General features: G+C 41.5%; 1 protein-coding gene across 4 annotated transcripts in view; it reads right to left on the bottom strand.

Moving 5' to 3' along the window:
* MACROD2 (mono-ADP ribosylhydrolase 2) overlaps positions 1-20,555 on the bottom strand; it is an 835,869-nt gene that overhangs the window by 91,717 nt on the left and 723,597 nt on the right. For all 4 annotated transcript variants that reach the window (XM_019612526.1, XM_010706427.2, XM_010706430.2 and 1 more), the window contains exon 8: positions 4,589-4,670. In XM_019612526.1, the coding sequence (XP_019468071.1) occupies positions 4,589-4,670 (82 nt within the window). The remainder of the gene's footprint in view (positions 1-4,588; positions 4,671-20,555) is intronic.

Here is a 20,555-nt window from a genome sequence, read left to right as displayed (position 1 = left end):
AAAAGAACAAGCTGTTGGGCTCAGCATCCTTTCAATTAGCTCTGAAAGGACGCAGAGTCTAAAAGCTTGCATCTTCCATCTATCAATTGGTCTAATAAAAGTGCAAATCTCTCCTCTCTAGCAATTTTAGCAATGCTTTAGTGAAGTAATTCTGTTACTGTGTTTAAACTAGTAAGAGTAATATCACCTGGAATGGGGCAGCTTCATAGTATGTACCTTTTACGACATTATTTTGTCTAAAGAACATTTTTAGAAAAAATGATTTCCCTTTCCAATCCACTGATAACAGGTGGTAGATTCAGAATTACTTTAAGCATTGCAATTTAAGACAAACCCCTTTCATAATATACAATAGTCACCATGAAAATAAGCATTTGCCGGAGGTCTCCACAAGATTACCTATCTGACATACTAAATAGCTAGCTATGCACAGGGCCACAGGACAAAAATAAGGTCTCTCTGCCTCCAGCTGGCAACCGTGTACAAATATGCTTAATTTTACTCACATGAATAGCAACCAAGAAGCACGTATAACTGTAATGTAAAAGTTAGCAAGTCTAGCTTTTCAAGGGGAATGTTTTCATACCATTTCCTGGTAGGTTTTACAAATATATATTTAGCAATAAAAGTAATGCCTAGATTCCAGGCTCTGTGCAGAATTGTGTTAGAAGAGACAATGAATTCCAAGAGAAAAAATGATACAAGTATCAGCAGCTTTCCTGGAAAGCTCACACATAATACCAGTAGCAATGAATCCAGTGAGGTAAGAAGTACATATCTGAGCCAGGATTACAGGCAAGGGCATTTTATTTGCCTGAAGGATATGCAGCGAGACATCATCTCAGATTAACCAGAGAGAATGTCACTATGCAGCTGAAGAGAGGATGTCTGGGCTATTTCATTCCACCAAGAGAGAGAACACAACTGATTCACAGAAAAACAAATCACCATTTGTCTCACCTCATGTGCTAAAACCGTGACTGATTTCAAGATTTGTTGTCCAACAAAAAGTCTTCCATCCTTGCTCTTTTCCTACCAGGACATTCATGAACTTCTCAGCAAAACCTCAGAGATTCCACACTGAATTCTGGGCACTTTCCCCTCTAAAATAATACTTTCCTGGGCCATCATAGGGATGAGATCCTGAGTCTGAGTTAAAGCTTATATGGCATTACCCTCAGAGCATGCTGGCTTTGACTCAGGCTCTGTACAGGCTACTGCTTACTAACATTGAATCTGAAATGCTGAGGCTGTGACAACTGGTCCGTTACTGAACAGCTATGTTACGCTTCTAAGATATGAAATTACTTAGAAGTCTGCTTCTTCCCTATATATTTAAAGTTTGCAAATGACAACGCTCTTGGCAGTGGTCTTAATATCAGTACTATTACTCAACTAATTTCTTTGGCATCCCTCTCACAAAATAAGTCTAATGATATGTTCAACTAATGGAACAATTTCCCTGTATCTATATTCCACTTACTCTAATGCACTGAGGTGTAACTCTAGCTTCATTTCATTATCACTTGACTAGCTTAAGTACTTGGATGTCTTTTTGGATTTATTAATGCACTAGGTTTAAAGTAACAACTATTTATATATGTAACTCCATGAATATATTCTTCTTTCTAAGCATTTTTTGTCCACATCTATTAATGTAGATATATTTTGTAATGTTTCTGAATGCGAGATGCACATTTAAAAACGTCTCAGTGTTTTTTTTCTCTAAGCCTCAAGTAATATCTCAGCATTATTCCTTCCTGTGAATGCTCAGATAGCTTGCTATCAATTTAAATTTAGGGCAGATCTTTCCTTAGAGACTTCTGCTTTACTACACTAATAGAATCACTTAAAAACAAACAAACAAAAAATGCCTCAGCAGTTTGGGCAGTTCCTTCCAGAGTCTAAATATCAGGATTTCATTGCCATTCCTAGAACCACACCGAATCCCTTGTGGAAGAAGCCAGTCTTGAAGAGAGATGGAATAATCCCCTACAGGACGGGAGTCTGTGGAGAACTCGTTGGAGCTTACGACTTAAATGCAGATACCAATTGACAAGAGAAAGGAAAAAAGGAAGAAACAGTACACCTGATAATCCTTTGGTGACCACCGTTAAGACCTACAGCAAATGTCCTCATCATTCAGCTACAGACAATTTAGGATGGGGCCAACTTCAACCTAACTGTTGTGATGGTACCCAGCAGCAAAGTGCCACTTCAGCAGGGCAAAGTAAGCCTGATGCTGAACATTAATCATTAGGGCACTCCTCTGAGACAGAGACCCAGATACTGATCTTTTCTGCAGGGATGCTATCAAAGTCATTTCGTTTGTACACATCTTTTCCGCCTCTCTCCTCATAAGCTGCACATCTAAGTGACTCCTGTAAGAGCATACCACACATCCGTGGTGTTACAAGAGATTAAAATCAGATCTCTCAAATTGCTGACTACTGACCTAAACACAGGAAATCCTTCACTGACTCGGGGAAAAAAAATCTTAGAAGCCAGCTTGGTGCCTTTTAAAGCTCCAAGCTTAACAACCAGTAGGTGCTCAAGTCCTTCCGGAAGCCTGCACTATTAAAATAAAACTATATTCAGATTCATTAATGGTGAGAAAATTACAGCTGAAAGCCTACGAGAATAGGTCCTAAGATTTTTTTAGAAATCTATACCAAATTATGGCTGCTGAGAAGTAAAGCACCTTTCTCCAGAAAGCTATCTGCATGAGCATCAGATCATGTGGTCCTTTTTCACAGTCACACATCTGCCAACTACTGGATGTTACTGCAAATTAGAGGGTTCCCATCACCACTGCTTTACTATGGTCATATACAAATTCCCTGTTTTAGTTTGATTAAAAAAAAAAACAAAAAAACAACACCAAACAAACAGAATAAAAAAGTTAAAGCTTTACTTGCATGAGAATAGACACACTTTTAAAATTACAGAACTATGGTACAACAAATCACCTGCACAACGTAGCATAAGGCAATAAGAAGTCTACACACTGTGACATCTAACCAAACAGACCCTCTTTGTTCAAGACTTCAACAATGCCATATTTTGACAACTCAAAAAAAGAAGTGGATCTTCCTTTTAACCCTCTTTCCCCCTTTAGTTTTGTCACGCTTCAGCACCTGAAGCATCTCATTGTCTCCAGGGCTTTCAAACCCAAGTGGGCTTTACATTTGTAGTAACAACAGCAGGCTTTCATCTGGAATTTCAAAGACTTCAGTGATGAAGGTGAGTATTAATACCGTAATTTGTTGACAAACTGCCACGGTAGCTTACTCTTCCTTAATCCGAAAGGCAGAGACAGAGCCAGCAACACAAGACAGGGCATTGCTGTCTTGTCCAATGTGTACATTGACCAAAAAAAAAAGATAAAAATCATACACTATCCAGATTAGATGTGAATGCAGTCTGAATGAATGTTCACTGCACTCCAGCCCAAAATATTACTACACAGACACCATTCTATGCTACCTGAATTATTCAGTATGTCTCTAGGTTTGAGATCACTGCAAACTGGAGATTACATATTTGTTGGTTCTAGTGAGATAAGGCAGAAACATCACAATATCCATACTACCAGTAAAAGTAAAAAAAAAAAAAAGTACAAAGGAAAAAAATTCACTGTGGCTACTATGACAACATGGCCCTGTAAAATTAATTGAGAATCTCACAACACACCCAAGCTCTGCTTCCCATTACTCACAGGCCCATTCCACCGGGCAGCCAATCAGTGTAGGGAGCATTTAAGTGACTGCCATTTCAGAAATGGGTGATAAAAAAAAAAGACTAAAATCTAGATCTTATCACATATAGCAGAACTGATGTCAGAGAAAACAGAATAAAATGGGAGAGGGTTAGGGTTGATTAAAAAAAACCCACTACTCTAACATGGATTTCTAATGATGTATGATAAAAATAAATCACAGCTACATAAGGAGAGGTGTGAACAAATTTACTATCTACCAGGTTTTCTTGCATTCTAGAAAGTAACCTCCTGTGTGAAGCCTAAGATGAATGGCTAACATTTCCCAAGTGCTCCGGTGAGAGCCATCTTTCTCCAATTCATTCTCGCACAGGGACAGCTCAGGTTTAAAGTTCCCATTCAGACACAGTTGGGCTCTAACCCCTGTGGTATCTTTTAAGATGCAGAGAAACCCTACCAGCACTATTAGTGAAAGAGTAAAGCATACACAGCGTGCATGGAAAAGCCATATATGGTAGGAGCTATATACATTAGTGCAAATCATCTTCCTCCTGCTCAAGGGAAGCAGCACCACGCATCAGCCTTAAAGAGGAGATAGGGATTATAGTAAGGATTGAAGAAAGTAATAATACTGAGCATAGAAAAGCAGGCCTTGATTTTGCAAAAGCAGCATCACGAAACAGTTTTACTGGTTTACAGATTTTAAACGTCTGTGTTTCTCCAGCATCACAGCCTCTTTGTGCAGCTGATCTCTAAAGAAAGTTCACATTTTAATACTTGGCTTAGGCAGTGAAAACAGAAAGGATGCCGACTGTTGCCTTTTCCTGCATTGTTTCTTGCAGTCAGATGGCAGTAAATTCCCATACCTACCTATAGGGAAAATCTCGCCCATTTTCTTCTTGAAAATTTTGTAGTCAACCTCCAAAAAGACGCAGAAGATGATACGATCCACCTGTAAGAAACAAAATTATTCACAGTGAAATGATTGCAACAGTAAACATCAGCAATAATAGTTAATACCAACGCTGCTTTATGCTTCAGGCAAGCAAGGAAACATCATAGGGACACGTGTTTTGATTTCATTGTGCATCTGTGTTGTAATTTATAAAATAACATTTGCAATTGCAGTTCAAAACTGTATTCTTTGTTAACTGCCTCCTGTTTATGCAAACCACTCTTGAGCATAGTATAAATTACTTTTGGCATTCTAGATGAGTACCGGGATGCAATGTTTGATGAAAGTGTCACACGGGGGGGTTTCTAATAAGCATAAAAAAGAGTAAACGGGTAAGCAAAGAGCTCTTTTTCCAATCTTTGTTGGACAAACCTATTTGCAAAACCATTTAGTACTTTAAAACAGCTTTAAAAGGTTTCATGTGGTTTTAATTTACATGAAATCACTTACTCTTGCTATAATACAAGCAAAATGCAGCAAAAACAAAAGCTGATTAGATGACAGGTAGCACACGGGGTAAATAAAATGTTTAACACGTCGTCTATTTAGTGAGGCTGAGCGTATCAGTGAAACCACAGCCCACAGTGCACGCACCACCCACCCACTAATGGTTCCAAATGAATTAGGATGGCCTTCTGCATGAAAGGCTTTTCTAAAAGTGACAAAAAAAGGCAAACAATAAAAACCAAACACAATTTCAAAGCCTTTAGGACTCAAAGACACCCACAGCGGACTCACTCCAGCCGTTCAATTTCTCTGCTTTATCTGTTCACCTAGCCCAGCACAACTCCTGGAAGGAGCGGAGGAAAAAGAGAAGATCCATGCAAGGCTGAGCTGCAGGACCCAGCCATCCAGTAATCGAGTTTTTCTCTGAAGTGCCACGAGAGCACAATCAGAAAAGGATGAAGTCCGAGCAGTAGGGGATTCAGCTCCTTGCCTGCCATTTTGCTGCCCTCATGATTCCATGGGCAATAAGCTGACGTGCTGTGGCAGAGCTGCTTGAGAGCAGCATGCTACAAAGGCAGCAGCCTCCCTCCAGCAGAGAAACCTGCAGGACAGACGCTCACAAAAAAAGTGCCTTCTTTCCATTAACTTCACTAGAAAAAGCTGTCCTTTTGCTAGAGCTGCTCTTCGAAGCAAGTACAGGCCTTGGCTTCAAAGATACCATTATACTGGAGCTCTGACTGTCATTTTAGAGCTCATTTTGGAGCACCCTAGTAGATAAAGAACGGAACAAGAGCAGGCAATAATCAGTTATTCTGGAAAGTCCTGGTGCTTGGTAACAAAGACGTCTCCCAAAGGCAACTTCAAAAGCTGAAAGTGCAAAACAGACAGGAGATAAGAGAGCAAAGGTGTGGGTTATGTGGGCCCTAGGGAACAAAGAGGCCGGGGAGCAGGAGAGAAGCAGCAATAAGACAGAGCTTGGGAGCTTTTGCAGACTTGTGAGCAGGAAAATGTGTTTGTTTGTACAACATTCAGAGAAACAAACCACCTTGTGAGGCTCTGGTAAACAATCCAGGCTAGAGCTTCACAAAATGCTGGACTGTGTCAGCTGCTCCTCACAACAGATAATGGAAATAAATAAAATAATAATAATATTTAAACAAACAAATAAATATTGGTGAAGGGCATGGGCCAAAAGGGCGTATTCGTTTGCGTATACCCACGTGTTTATAACATAAAGCTTCAGTGGTAAGTGTTTTTACAGCCATATTTCACCTGTTTCCACATGACTGAAGTTGTGTTTTCAGGATGGAAGCTTCTGATAGAGAAAGCTTAAATTGCCTACCTTGTACAACCTGATTTAGGATCGTGCTGAGGCAGCCCTAGATTACCATCTTCTATCCCCGCCTCTTGAGCAGAGCAGATACTCAAGCATTACAGCAATAGGTGCAATATGTGCACCAGACCAAGCAGCAAGGATGGGAACTTAAAAACCAGAGGAGGAATCATACTCCCACGCAAAGAAGTTCTGAGCCGTCTGGCCCTCTGTATGATCTCACATCCTCTGCTGTAAACACTACAGACATTTCCCTCATTTTCTATATTTCAGCTTCTCAAGGTGTTCCCTTTACTTGTATTTATTCTGCGCAGTTGACAATGATAAAACTTTTGCAATCAGGAGAATTTAATTTCTGCTACTTCTAATATAATTCCTTAATTTAAAGATAGGGAATCTCTCCAGAAATGGCACGCTATTTCACATTTTCCAGCATCCTGACTATACACATCCTGTGTATAAACCTGTTCAATTTCTTCTTGGTGTGAGAAAAAGCGCTCTATTTTTAAGTATGCATAAGATATTGTGATGACAGCCAAAATCCTGTGTTTATCTGATTGAATGGCATGTGTTGGCAGATAGTAAATCTGAAATTAAACCATATTCTATCATCCTGCCAGTCACTGACTATTTTATCTAACATCCCCAGCTAAAATAACTTGGAAATTAGGTACGGAAAGTAACCCTTGTCCTCACTGTTTCCATTCCAGCTACAATAAGCTGCAATAAGGAAAGGTTTAATCCGAGTGGACCCAAATCTCTGTAGCCTGCTGGCTCACAAAAGCTCAGCAGGCCTCCCGGGATGCATGCTCACAAAGGCACTCCTTGCTCAAAGAGGAGAGCTCTCCCGTTGCATCTGGGACATGGCAGCAGATGAGCAGTTGGATGCAGCCCCTTTGCAGAGGGCAGGCAGGACCCCGAGGGACTCCGTGCCCGAGGAGCCCCTGGAGCCTTTTGTAGGTACCCAGCTGGTCCACAGTTGACCAAGCACCACTCAGCTGCAATGCAAGCCTAAAGGAGCTGCAAGCTGAAGCTATTAAGGCTCATTCTTGATCAACAGCTCCTTTTTGGAAGCTGGTGTTAAAATCAACCGGCTCCTGTCAGAGCTTGATCAAATTCTGCTCGCTTCACAGCTACAAACAGTGGGATCAAAGAACCCCAAAATTAAGAGTGCTGTAACAGAGGAAGAAGGGAGTTAAATTGCATGAGCTTAGTAGGCAGCTTCGCAGCCCAAGGCTGTGAGTACATTGATTTTCTTTTTCAGTTGTTTTTTTATCCTTGGGACCTGCTCTCCTTGCCAGGCTGCATTTACTTTTGACTGGGATCCATTCCTGGTGGTTTTGCTAGCAGCACTAAATGGGGATCAGCAAGCTACTGGAGCTCCGCACGGCCCAGGCTGTTTCTGCAGCACAGTGGGGCCTGACTCAGTCATTAATGCCAGCACTTTGCGTGGATGCATCCAAATCTCATCCACAAAACCCCTCACGTTAAGTATAGAAGCAATGCTGTTCTTGACAGCAGCATTGTTGACCTTAACACAAAGAAGCTGAGAAAAAATAATGCTTCCCTCTGCTCTTTGTTTAAAGGTTTTGATTTTTTTTTTTTTCCTTTATTTTGTTGTGTTCTTTCTGCCCCCGTGGGGTTAGAGAGCACTTAGCATCGAGTCAGCTTTACATGTGCTGGTAGGCCACGTGAGTGGTCTCATGCAACCCGGGTTGGCTCTCTCTCAGACCACTCACGGTCAGGAAGAGCTGTGCAACCAGCTCAGGGACTGCACTGTCACAGTACCATGGGCAAAGCTGCCCAGGGGGTCCCAGGAGCACTGGAGCACAGTTAGGGCTGCACCCTCCGTGGGAACCCCACTACTCCTGCACACCACCAATCGGACAGCCCTGCCTGCAGAACGCAAGCAGAGCAACAAGATGGGTGAGCACTGCTTGGAGAAACAGCTCCAAGATGTGCCCCTTCCAAGGTGAGTCCAATTCCTCTGCCTCCTCTATCTGCTTAGGGGACAGCAATACTTAGTTTTCCACTTACATATCACTACCAAGAGGTATTGCCAAGTTTGATCTATAGGACCTGCCAAATAGAGCCATACGCATAGCTGCGTGTATGCGCAGGTGCCAAGCCGTACGTCAGGCACAGACCTTAAGCAGAAAACCAATCAAGAGCTGTTCTACACTACTTCATCTACTAAGTGTTTCCATGTCATTGCCACATCGTGTCCTAATAAAATAACTCTCAATGAAAATAAAACCAACTACATTTCAGCACTTCCAAGTATTCCATGCGTGTCCTCAGTACCAAGGCATTCACCCAGCAGGCACTGATTGGTTTTTATTATATACGGTAATAAGCCGCAGCATAGTTTAAATCTTACCAGAAAATACACAATTGTTAAAAAAAAACAAAACAAAACAAAACAACCACCAACAAAACTAGTAATTTGTAAAAAAAAATAAAAAAAAAAAGTTTCCCAAATGAAAATAGTAACAAATAACAAAGAAAATGAAGTGAGTATGAGAGTCTCTTCTTTGTCGCAAATCTCCTTTACAAAACATGCTTATCTGATCCTCCCAGAATCCACTGTCATTAGGGCATGGCTAACACCAGAAGCTTGCTGTAGCATTTTCAGTTTATCAAACGTCTGTGGACTTGATTCAAAACTCAGTGGAGCCAAACAGAAGCTTTTTATTGACTACAGCATGCTTGGATCGGTGCCTATAGCCCATAATGCCAGAAACAACACTTGCCTCCTATCTTCTGATATTCGAATTTCACTATCCTAACTCTTCAGATACTTTCTCAGACACTTCCCTAACAGTCACCATTCAGAATAGTCCGAAGCAATTGAGTCTCCTTGACTACAGTGCCTGTAAGGAAGAGGTCCTGAGCCTTCACTGGGCTAAGATCCCGCATCTTCCCTCTGCTCACAGCACGATTGCTTGGGCAGCCTTGGTGGCTCTCACTGTCCCAGATGGAGACCAGTGAGAAGAAGGCCACATCAGCCCATTTTTTCAAGATACACTCTCATGGAATCAAAACCTCAATGCCGGGAAACAAAAAATAAGGAGGAAAAGATTTTTAATGTATCACAGAGTGAGGCTATGAGTGTCTCACCTGACTGCATTGCACACTGAGTAAAACTTCTCCCATTTCCACGGCAGCAGCTCAACCAGCCATTCTGAAGGCGACAACTCTCACGCTCACTGTCAGGGACCCCGTTTTCCACTTCTATGTCATTGTTTTCCAACAGGACTGCTCCCTGCCCAGCACCAAGCTGATGCGTCACGTTCCCTCTGTGCACACTTCAAAGAGACCACCATCTGTTTCTGCTCTCTTCGAGCACTGGTACACGATACTCTTGATGCCTATTGTCTCCCCTTCAGCCTAACCCCTGCCTGATTTGATCCTCCAGTAATCCTATTGCAACCAACTAACAGATGGAAAAGCCAGCTCTGTAAGTAACTCGGGCAGCTGCCATCTCCCTTGCAGCAGCAGCGAGCTCCCTCACCAGAGGCGCTGCCTTTCCTGAACCCCACGCACATCTGTCCAGCTGTTCAGAGAGCAGGCAGCTTGACTGGAAAGAAAGAGCAAAGAAGATTTCATCCCGCTTGGATATGAGCCATAGTCGAAGCCAGAAGTTTTCACACACCTCTTCCAAAGGTGAATGCTTCAAGCCCTATAAAACCTACTCATTTCATAGCGCCATAAATTAAAATTTAGCCTCCTACTATTATTACTAATTTCACAGAAACCATTAAAGCGTAGAGCCTAGCTGACTGTCTGCTCCTTTCAGCATGACATCATGGTCTATAATTACAGAATTACTCTCAAAAAGAACTTCAATTCAGTATTTATGGCAAATACAAAGCTTCGGCGCCGCTTCCATCCTCATAAGAAGCTTTAAGCAGGGCAGAGGTGTCAGACTAGTGATATGGCAGATTTGACAATCAATGAACTGTGCGATGATGTTCACAAAGAAATTCATCTGCTCTTAAGATCGTTACACCTGCCCCAGCTTCAAACCCACTGCAGACCTGAGCCAAAACACAGTCTGCTTAACTTGAGTTGGCAAACGAGGCCAGCTTCAGGCAGACAGACACCCTCTGGATCACTCCTGCTGGTTGAAGGGGGGGGAGAAAGATGCACCCTCTCAGGACAAAGCTCTTCAATTTTCATGGACTTGAGTTTTAAAATTCTTTGAATCCAAAGCAAAAATCTGAACTAATACCCACGTTACTGCAAGCCTCCTGGAAGTAGATATTGATGAAGCACTATGATTTCACATCAAGAGCAAATACCCACTGAGGACTAAGCTGTAAGGAAGCAACTCTTACTTAAACCATCGTGTTACTTAGGCAGTCACTGAAAGAATAAAACGCAAAACATTATGAATTATAAAAAGATTTATGTTTATCACAAATAGAGATGAATGGTTTCTATGGTGGTCTTACTGAAGTTAAAAAGCAGAAAATTATTATTGGTGCTTTAATATCCTATTCGTGAGTGAAAGCGTACTTTGCTTGGGCTGAAAGATAATTAAAAGTCCAAAGGCTTTTAAACAACAACACAGAAACCACCATCAGAAATTTATAACAAGTTTAAAATATTAATGCAAACATCCCAAAGGAACTTTAGATAAGGCTTTGCAACAACCCCTGCCTCTAAAACAAAATGCAGTAGAAACAGAATTAGCAATGAAACCCAGGATAAATTTAAAACACGGTCAGAACATCTCTCCCTGTCTGCTTTTCCTACTGCTCCGCTCATATTCAACAGATGATGGTAAATTACTCCCTGTATCTCATGGGTGTCACACACCGCTGCAGTTACCACTATGACATAAGCCTATCTCCATGCAACTGAAAAGCATTAAAACCCACAGTACTTGCTTGGGGAAAAGCACTTTTACTCATAGGTCTGAACCAAAGCTAAGTTTTGTGGCAGTTGATAGAGTTTTGCCACCAGGTGGACATTACAGATGACCACAGTCACAAAGAACAAGCATCAGAGTTAGACTTTAACCCCAGGATTTTGTTCTACTGTTCTCTCTCAAGTGAAGATGTGATAAGAAAAAGAAAAACCTATCAATGGTCACAAGCCAAGGTTACAAGCTTGACTGCACTCCATCAGTTTTCTCTGGCACATCCTTTCAATGCACCCATTTATTGTGAAAATCAATAAAGGTAACTATTTTCCCTAATACGTTGGTTGGTTTTTAAAGGTTACTTATTCTCTCAGAGAACCCAGTTTTTGCTTTCAGTATCTTTTTAACAGACTGTATAATCGAAGGACAGGTAGGGCCTTCCCTTTTGGACTTGGCCATTCCCTGTGCTGAGCTGTTACCTCTTTGTGTGAGCAAAGCAGATGTCAGACAAGCAGAAGCAATTCAGATTTTAAATAGGAAATTATGATGACAATTTATGATGAATTTTGAAGTATCCAGCAACAAAACTGTATGCATCCTAGTTACTGACACGATTGCATGACAAGTAAGACATAACACTTCCCTAGCACTAATGTAAACAAAGGCAGACACAGGCAAGAAACTAACCAGCAGTTAATAGGACACTATAATAGTTCATTTTTGGGCCAGTGACTAAAATCTTTCAGTTTCCTACGGGGTGAAAAAGCCTGCAAAATCAGACTAGGATTTAAGGCAATGTCTCAGTGTGTTTCCTTTGATGGTCACTAAACCTTGTCAGGGAAAGGGCAAGAGAGTACTTTAAAAATGCATTTGTTTTTACCAAGGTATCCATCAATCTGCACAATTCACATTTATGCCACACAAACACAATGACATAAAACCCATTAATCTTTTCTAGCTTAATACCTACTGTCCTTTGAAGATACATGTTTGGAATATCTGAAGGCGACCTCCATTTTTCACAGTTACCAGTCATAGGGCAGCTGACACAGCCAAGATAATCCTGTATTCAGCGAAACCAAGGGAATGAATGGATTCTGATGAATGTAATTTGCTATCTCAGTGACAAATGGCAAATGGGAAGAGAGGGCATGCATGCAAATATAACTGTGTTAAATAAGGGCTTGTGAAGGATAGTACTCTGAAAATATCTGATAGACAGTTTTACAACTACCATGCATTTTTGAGGAGATAAATCATCAGCTTACATTAAGTTATCATTATATCCTCATTGTGGCTCTCCAAAGAATATGATAGTATTGTGGCATACAATCAAGCAGCGTGTTGCAATCCCAAAGGTCAACTTTCTGCACCATATTTTACCTTACAACATATTTTTTTCCCCAACAGTCTCTTTAGTACAATTTGGGTTACATACACCCAGGTTGCCAATAATCATGAGATTCCAAAGCCTGCTTGGGCATCTAACCCGTGGCAGACCCATTCCCAGAAGATGCTATGTTTCACTACCATCAAAAGCTCAGCAAAGATACTCCCAGGACTGAGGTTTCACTTTGGAAATATTCTTGTGCTGTGGCATCGAGTAATACCCACCAACATGATCTCTACTCCTTCCCAGGGTCAGGAGGAGAATTGCTCAGAGCCTACCACTCCAGAAAGCATACGTGAAAACAGAGATGAAACCCCCCCCTCATCATCATCTTTGAGGCTGCTGGAAGATCCTGAAGTCTCTGATTTTATTTCAAAAGCTTCTGATCTAAGGATTCTATGATCTGCACTATGCAGAAAGACCAGGCTGGTCCTTCCTATCCTTTAGATGATACGAGTAATTTAGGTTTGGATGCTACAGGCAGCCCCAGGAGGAGAGAAAGCTGTCTGAGGCTGCAGACCAGCCAAGAGAGCAGCTGCAAGGGGTGGCAGCAATTTCTAGGTATTGCCCCAAGAGAAGTCATCAGGTCCCTGCACAGCAGGTGTGAGTGCCTTGCTAGCATCTCATGGCTGGGATACAAACAGCTGAGAAGCCCTCAGCAGCCTCCTAGAGATGCACAAGAAATGTTTGAGCTACAGAAAAAGAGCAGGAGAAGCAGCAGCTGATGGCTTAAGTAACTTTTAAGCGCGTGGCTACAGGCAGGGTCAATTTGCAGTCATGATAAACTCAACAACAATCTTCTCGTCAAGGCTGAGCAAAGGTTTTGCCTAGCCTTGGGGGTAGGGTATTTTACAGCTGGTGACTGCTTTCCCTTTGGGCACTTTGCATCACTTACAAAACTACTGACAGAGGAAAAAAAATATAAAAATCTGGCTTATCAAGTTGGTTTAAATTGCAACTTACTTCAGTATTTTCACTGAAAGAGGCCAGATGACTCTCATGTACACAATTACACAAACTCCTAGAGAAGCTGGGAGGTTTTGCCTTTGCAAAACACACAGTTTTATTTAGAAATCCCTCAGACTTAATGCAACTGAGAACAATTCCCAGACGGCTCCCAGTGGGTACTTCCTATTTGCCACTGCCTCTTTAATCATTCCCACACCTCCCTCCTACATGAACACTCACATTGATTAGTCCTTAACCAAAAGCCATCGACTTCAAGAGAGGGTTTTGGATTGGTGCAACTAGGCTTTATCTGCCTTGGTGGGAAGACAACACACACCAAGTGTGTCCAGCTACAGTTAAGTTTTCCAAAATGCAGCAAGTGTCATAAAAGCCACATTTCCAGAGATGGAGGACCTTCACTTATGCTGTATTAGCAGCTCTACCACCGCAACAACCCCCAACATATTTTGAGCTCTCCTCTCTAGCTCTATGCTTTATTTGATGAAAAATGTAGGCAGAGAAAACTCTGGTGTGAGAACTTAATAATTATTCCCCATTAAGGCTATTAAAACTCCTGCTGTAGGAGCAAAGTGAAGGCATAACATCCCTGCTATTAAGGCTACAAAAAAATGACATGTTTACAGAGTCTGCAAAACTCTTATTCAGAAGGTTTGTTGTAGATAAAAAGGATCCCTTCTAAAAAATAAATGAATAAATAAATAAATAAATTGCTTTCCGGAGAATATAAGCCTCAGAACAGAACTTGAAACAGCTCTGAAACCATTGCTCAGACTGAAACCTGGACTGAGTCTCAGTTATATAAATACTACTTTATCTTGCTTCTTGAGGAAAATGTTTTACAATTTATCTGTCATTTATAGATCAAATTAAAGTCATTAATGCAATCCATTAAAGACCACTTTGAAAGGACAAAGGCTGATTTTCTCAAACACTGTATCTCTCTCATTCTAATGCTAGAGATAATCTTTTTTGCCATCACAAAGAGACAGAGCCAGGCAGAAGAGGAAGCTATTAAATTTCCACTACTACAAGAAAAAAAAAAAAAAAACACACTTCTCCTCCCAGGATTCTCACTCCAGCATCTCGTCCTAGAAGATCAACTCAGGATCATTTGCTTAGCAAGCACCAGGTAGATGCCAGGCAAAGAAAATCTGATTTTTTAAAAGCTATTTATCTCCTTCCTTTACAGAAGTTTTCTTTTTTTCTAGAAAGTCGCTTGTTACAATTACACTTTATTCATGCCTGAGACAAAATAACGTGTTTTTGTTAAATAGAGACTGGAGCAATCGCTGAATCTCAGCATCCTGAAAGAAACCAAGTCAGGAGCCAGTTTGATCTGCACACAACCTCTGCAGTGTTTCTTGCCGCTCAGGAAGGAGAATGAGCAAGGAGACGAGAAAATTTGATGCAAAATCCTTCTTCCTCACGAAGTTTAGCGGGGGGTTGGGTCAGCTCAGGGAATGGTTGCACTTCAGAGACTGTTTTGGGGATATTTGCACCTGTTAGAGTCCAGGATCAGTAAAGAAGATATATGCTTGAGAGTAGATGTGGTTATAGATTTGGCATGTGAGCTCGGTCTGCAATTCAGCAGAGATGTCCTCATGTGAAGGGTCATTAAGCAAGCTTGATACAGTTGACAAATGTCTTCCACAGAGGATATTGCAACTTTAATATGGGTTGCTTAGAAAAAAATGCGCTGGGATATAAATGTCAACTGCACGCCAGCATTTTTCACGAGAATTGGGAAGGGAAAGAAAGAGATCCATCTCTTAAGGATCAGTTTTCAAATGATTTTAATAGATGCTAATGGGACGAGAGTTCTCGGAAAATAGCCGGCAGATGCTCTAACACTTTACCAAGTCTCGTCTAACCTTGGGTACACCAGTTCCACAATATCCATCTTCTAGACAGAGCTCTGTTTCTGCAGATTGAATGCTAATGATGGCTCTTAGTGGTTTCTGACTTTTACCAATGGTTTAATTTCTGTGGCGGATCATGGCATGCAAGCCACTGAGACAAGTAAGCACATAGTCACATTTTATTAGAAAGGACAAGAAAATACCTTACTGATGGTACGTTGCTATCTACAGATAACCTTTCCTCCATGTATCTCCTCAACATAAGATAAAAAGCATCTAAATTACTAAGACTTTGCTCAAACACAATTGAGAACATCAGCACAATTTATATGAGCTGCTCCAACGCGTTGATGCATACCAAGTCTCCAAAACCATTTATTGTCAAAATGTCAATGCTAAAAGCACAAAAATGTAACTTATTTTATGCCATTAATTAACTAATGTTTGCACAGCACTTTGAAAATGTAAAAGCACTTTGAATACTAAGAGCTAAGCAGTATTATTTTTACTTGTGTGGACTCACTGTATGAATCATACATAATAATCACCTCTTGCGGAAAGTATTTTTGGTACAGAGCCAAACCCTAACCTAAGATCTGGCACTTCTGTTCAGCAAAGCATCTGTAAACGGTCCTGTTTGGGTTTCTGCTGGAAATTTTTTGCAACACATTTATTATTGAGTTCTTCACCCTATACATTAGGTATAAAGAGCCTGCACATTTGTGATTAACTTCGCATAGCGAGGCAGCGAGTAGTTTATTGTATTCTCCTCATTTGTCCAAAACATTTGAGAACGGTGACTCAACAGAACAAGCCTGGATTTAAACAATTCTAGTCAATCAAACTGAATGGATGTAACACACAACTCTGATTCCCTTTCACCTGTGGGAGCTATGGCTCCTTCTCCACCACAGGTTATATTGTGGTCTCCTGGTGAGAAGAATTAACAGAAGAATTAGAGGGAACCATCACCACCTATCCCCATTACGTGGTTCCTCTCCCCTGACCACCCTTGTCTAGGCTTTTGTGACTGAGGCGACCCACATGAATGGGAGTTCTTCCCTTGCAAGAGAGGAAAGACAGCTTTTGCAGAGCCACATTTCATACCTACAAGCACATCTGTCACAACAGCCTTAGAAAAATACACTCGGCTATCCCATCTTTGCACAAAATTGCTTCTCTATGACCACATTCATGAGGGAAATTTAAGTTAAAAGAAAAAAACATACCCAGAAACCAACAGAAATTCATCATTCTCCTCTTCTGATTAGTTAGCAAGAACAATGATGACTTACAGCTGGCCTGATTACCACCTGCAGTTGGATTGGCCCCAGGTTTCCAGAGGTTTGGGCTTCCTGGCTGACCTGCTGATATGCTCCATCATTTCTGTAACTCCCAAATCAGAAGATATTTTATGCATGTCTTGTATTTGTTTAAACATATGTCTATCCATAATATAAATTAGTCTGTGTGGGATTAACCTAGCCAAGATTTTTTTTGCTCCAAGTCCATCCGGACGTTCAGATTTAAAGAGTTTGAAAGTAAAGAACCTGTTCTATAATGCACCACACCCGTCTCCTGTGAACAACTGCCCTGCTATGCCTCTGACAGATGATAAGTATATTTATTTCCCACCGCTTTCTATTCTTTAACTGACGCAGAAAGAAAAACAAAAGTGGGAAATACCTGATGTGGCTGACATCAGTTTATAAAGCTTGGACCTATACTCTTCACTCAATGCAGGGAAACTTACTTAGATTTAAGGGGGAAAAAAAAAAAAAAAAAGGAGAAGAATGAAAGGATATTTGAACCAACTGACTTTGAACAGATGAAACGTTTGACAGTGTTTACAGTTTAAATTTACAAACCACTCCGGGGCAGCTAAGCTGCATCTCCTATCCATAAGGTAAACACGGTGAGGCTGCTGGCAGCGTGGCTCCCTGGGGAGAGCAGAGCCCGGCTGGCTGCCAAGTGCCGCTGGGGCTCCATGCTGAGCCCAGGGCTGCACCGTGCCTGGAGCTTGCACAGCACTTGCTCCTATTCTGCCCAGCTCAGCAGGGAGCACCCAACCTCGTGTGGTCCCGGAGCAACATTTTGATCTCCATTAGCCAGACAGAAAAAGTGTAGGGCGTAAGTCGTTGCATTTCAGTGAGCTGCGAGGGGGCTACAACAGCAAGACTCTCACTCTGCACACTGCTTTCATGCACTTGCTTTCCACGTTCAGGCTGTGGTGCACGGCACAGTTGGGATTCCAGACGTAAGCTACGGATTTACATAATACCCACGGCCTTTTAGTTTGCAGGAGGTGGAACAACAAGCATAAAAGCACACCTCAGGCAGATACGGTAATTAACTCATTCCAACTAACCCTGCCCGCTCCTATAGCAGACACGAATCTACCAGGTGCCTCTATACAGAAACTCCCTTCAGTTCTCTACATCCTTGGGTTTCAAGAGACAGGGGAGCCCTAGATCTCACTGTCAGGTTAACTTGTGAAGCTCTTCCCCATCAAATTAACCAGGGCCCAAATGCAACACCGACAGACATGAGTAGCACTATCCAGACCCATCACTACTCACCCCTCCTGCAAGCATTTGCTGAGTTTCTACAAAAGCGATTCCTCCAAATGATTTAACTTCAGACTTTAACATTCTGCGGTTCCCTGTGTTACAATCCACATGGCACATTCCCACATTTGCATTATTCATGGTTATCCGAACAAAATTATTACCTGCTGTGGATCGTGCAACACCCACCGCGTTCCGGTATCCGGTGACTCACCAACAAATTTCACTTCTTTAAGTCTAACGTGCTGAGCGACAACATGAAGATGTCAAAATCTCTAAAGAACCACATCCATTCTCTCACGTATTTTCAGTTATAAAAATATTAGCTGCGGGGTTATGGTTTTTATGCCAAGCTTCAAAGCAGAATGACTCCATACAGTTAAATCACAATCTTCTAAAATGTGGATTTATAACACGTATAATGGAAGTCTGATAAGTATAACATTTCAAATGTGATGTTCCTACAAATGCCACTTTTCGAGTGACACGATATGACAGCTTGAACTGCCTCTTGATCCATGGCAGGACAATCTTTTCTTGGGGGAGGAAGACCTCCATTATTTTCAGATTATGGAACAAAAAGAAGATGGCAGTTTCTCAGAAGGCAGCTCCTTGCCCCACAATGAAAGATCCTGCTGGAGTGATGGATGATAGAGTTCCTATGGGACTAGTGCAACTTTCAGTTATTGCTTACCTTGTTCCCTCCTTAGAAACTGCAAACGTACTGTTGCTGAACATACTGCATTTACATCCTTTCCAACCATTCAAAATTACGAGAGCATCTTTAAAATTGCAGACTGTACCAACTGATAATTGCGAGCATCTCCTCTGCTCTTGTAACATTTCTGAGCATTTTAGGAACTCAGGTCACGTTTTCACATGTGCCTTCAAAGTACAAAGACTAAACACAAGGATAAACAAAACTTAAGTAAATAAAACCCATATCTCGAGAGTCTCCAAAAGTCAGGTTTTGAGGAAAACATCAAATAGCACAAGTGTTGGCAACAATATAGACTGTGCTATTCTTCAGATGCATGGGAAAATGAGAGAACTACCAAAGCAGAGGCACATGACCTAGCTGAAACACCATGCTGTTATTTGTAAGGTCATTCCACCTCTTGTCCGATCACACTGAATGCTGTTGTACTCCTTTGATTACAACAAGGGGACACGAGTCAGCTTTCTGCAATGGTCCTCATACACTTCTGCCTCTATGGATGCAACGGGTCACACTCAGCCCTGCCATTATCCATCTGTAAGTGGTGATATATATTTTTTTCCTCTCTGCTGTGCTGGAAGGGGAGGACAGCATTTTTGCAAAGCACGTTGTTTTCTACCGAAACATCCAAGAAAAGCTCTGAGGGTTTGAGGAAGCAGGAGATGGAACAGCTGTGGGAATGAGTTTCCTTTTGCTGTGCTTTTCCTTACCACGTTCCCCAAGACACTCTGCGACTCAGATTTGTATTTCCAGGCTCCGTTTCCCTGCAGAGCTCCTCCATCAGATTCTATAAGGCAGCTAACAGCACCTTATCTGCCTGTATTGGCAGATAACACCACTGCTGCGTAGGACTTGCCTGGCACACTCAAAAATCTGCCACGGTCCAAAAACATGAAAAGGACCTTGCCTTTTGCATGGGAAGCCCTCTTTGAGGCTTTCTACATGGAGTTTTAGCCTGACCTAATGTGTTTACCTGGAAAGCAAATGGCTTCACTAATACTGTCTGTTGCAAACTCCTTCGGCCACGTGTTGCTTGATTTGGAAGTCCACAACTGGGAGGTGGTGAGTGGCAAAGTGCTGCAGGAGGGATTCCTCCAGTTAATATCAGCACAACTCGAAAGGGAAATGCTCACTTTACAGTAAACACTGCCATGGACAGGTTTTAAAGCCTGCTACTAAACACGTTCTGGCAACAGAAAGTAGCTATTAAAAACATTTTCAATTGGGAGAACTGAAATGTGTTCCATGCTCAAGCGAGACAAGCACGCAAATCATCGAGTTTTAGGAACTTCTATTTCTTTTACCCCGTTGTAATATTCACAGCCATTTCCTTCCCTTTTATTCACATTGTGTTTATTTAAAAGGTTCAATCTGACTAAATTCAAAGCAATTTTGATGGCCAAATGTTTTTCTTTTGTTTTGCTTTTAATCATTCTTTTATGTGCTGTTGGTTTTTTTTTTCCTTTTTCTTTTCCCTGTGAAGCCAGGCTCCAGCAGCTCATCAAAAATAGGGCGGCCCAAATTTCATCTCGCTGTTTTTGTGACATAGCTGCAGTGGGCAATCTGATCTCATCAAGAAACAATTGCAGTAAAGACATCTAAGTGGATGTCACAGCTCTGCTGAAAGATAATAAAGTGAAATGAACCAAAAACCAATCTTTCCAATACAAATCACATAGTTAAGTTGTAGTGATTTGCAAGCAGAATCTAGGAGCAGAGTTTTTTTTTT

The sequence above is a fragment of the Meleagris gallopavo genome, chromosome 2, assembly GCF_000146605.3.
Source record: "Meleagris gallopavo isolate NT-WF06-2002-E0010 breed Aviagen turkey brand Nicholas breeding stock chromosome 2, Turkey_5.1, whole genome shotgun sequence".
NCBI classification, from domain to species: domain Eukaryota; kingdom Metazoa; phylum Chordata; class Aves; order Galliformes; family Phasianidae; genus Meleagris; species Meleagris gallopavo.
The sequence above is the reverse complement of the archived record's forward strand: the minus strand, read 5'-3'. Positions and strand labels throughout refer to the sequence as shown.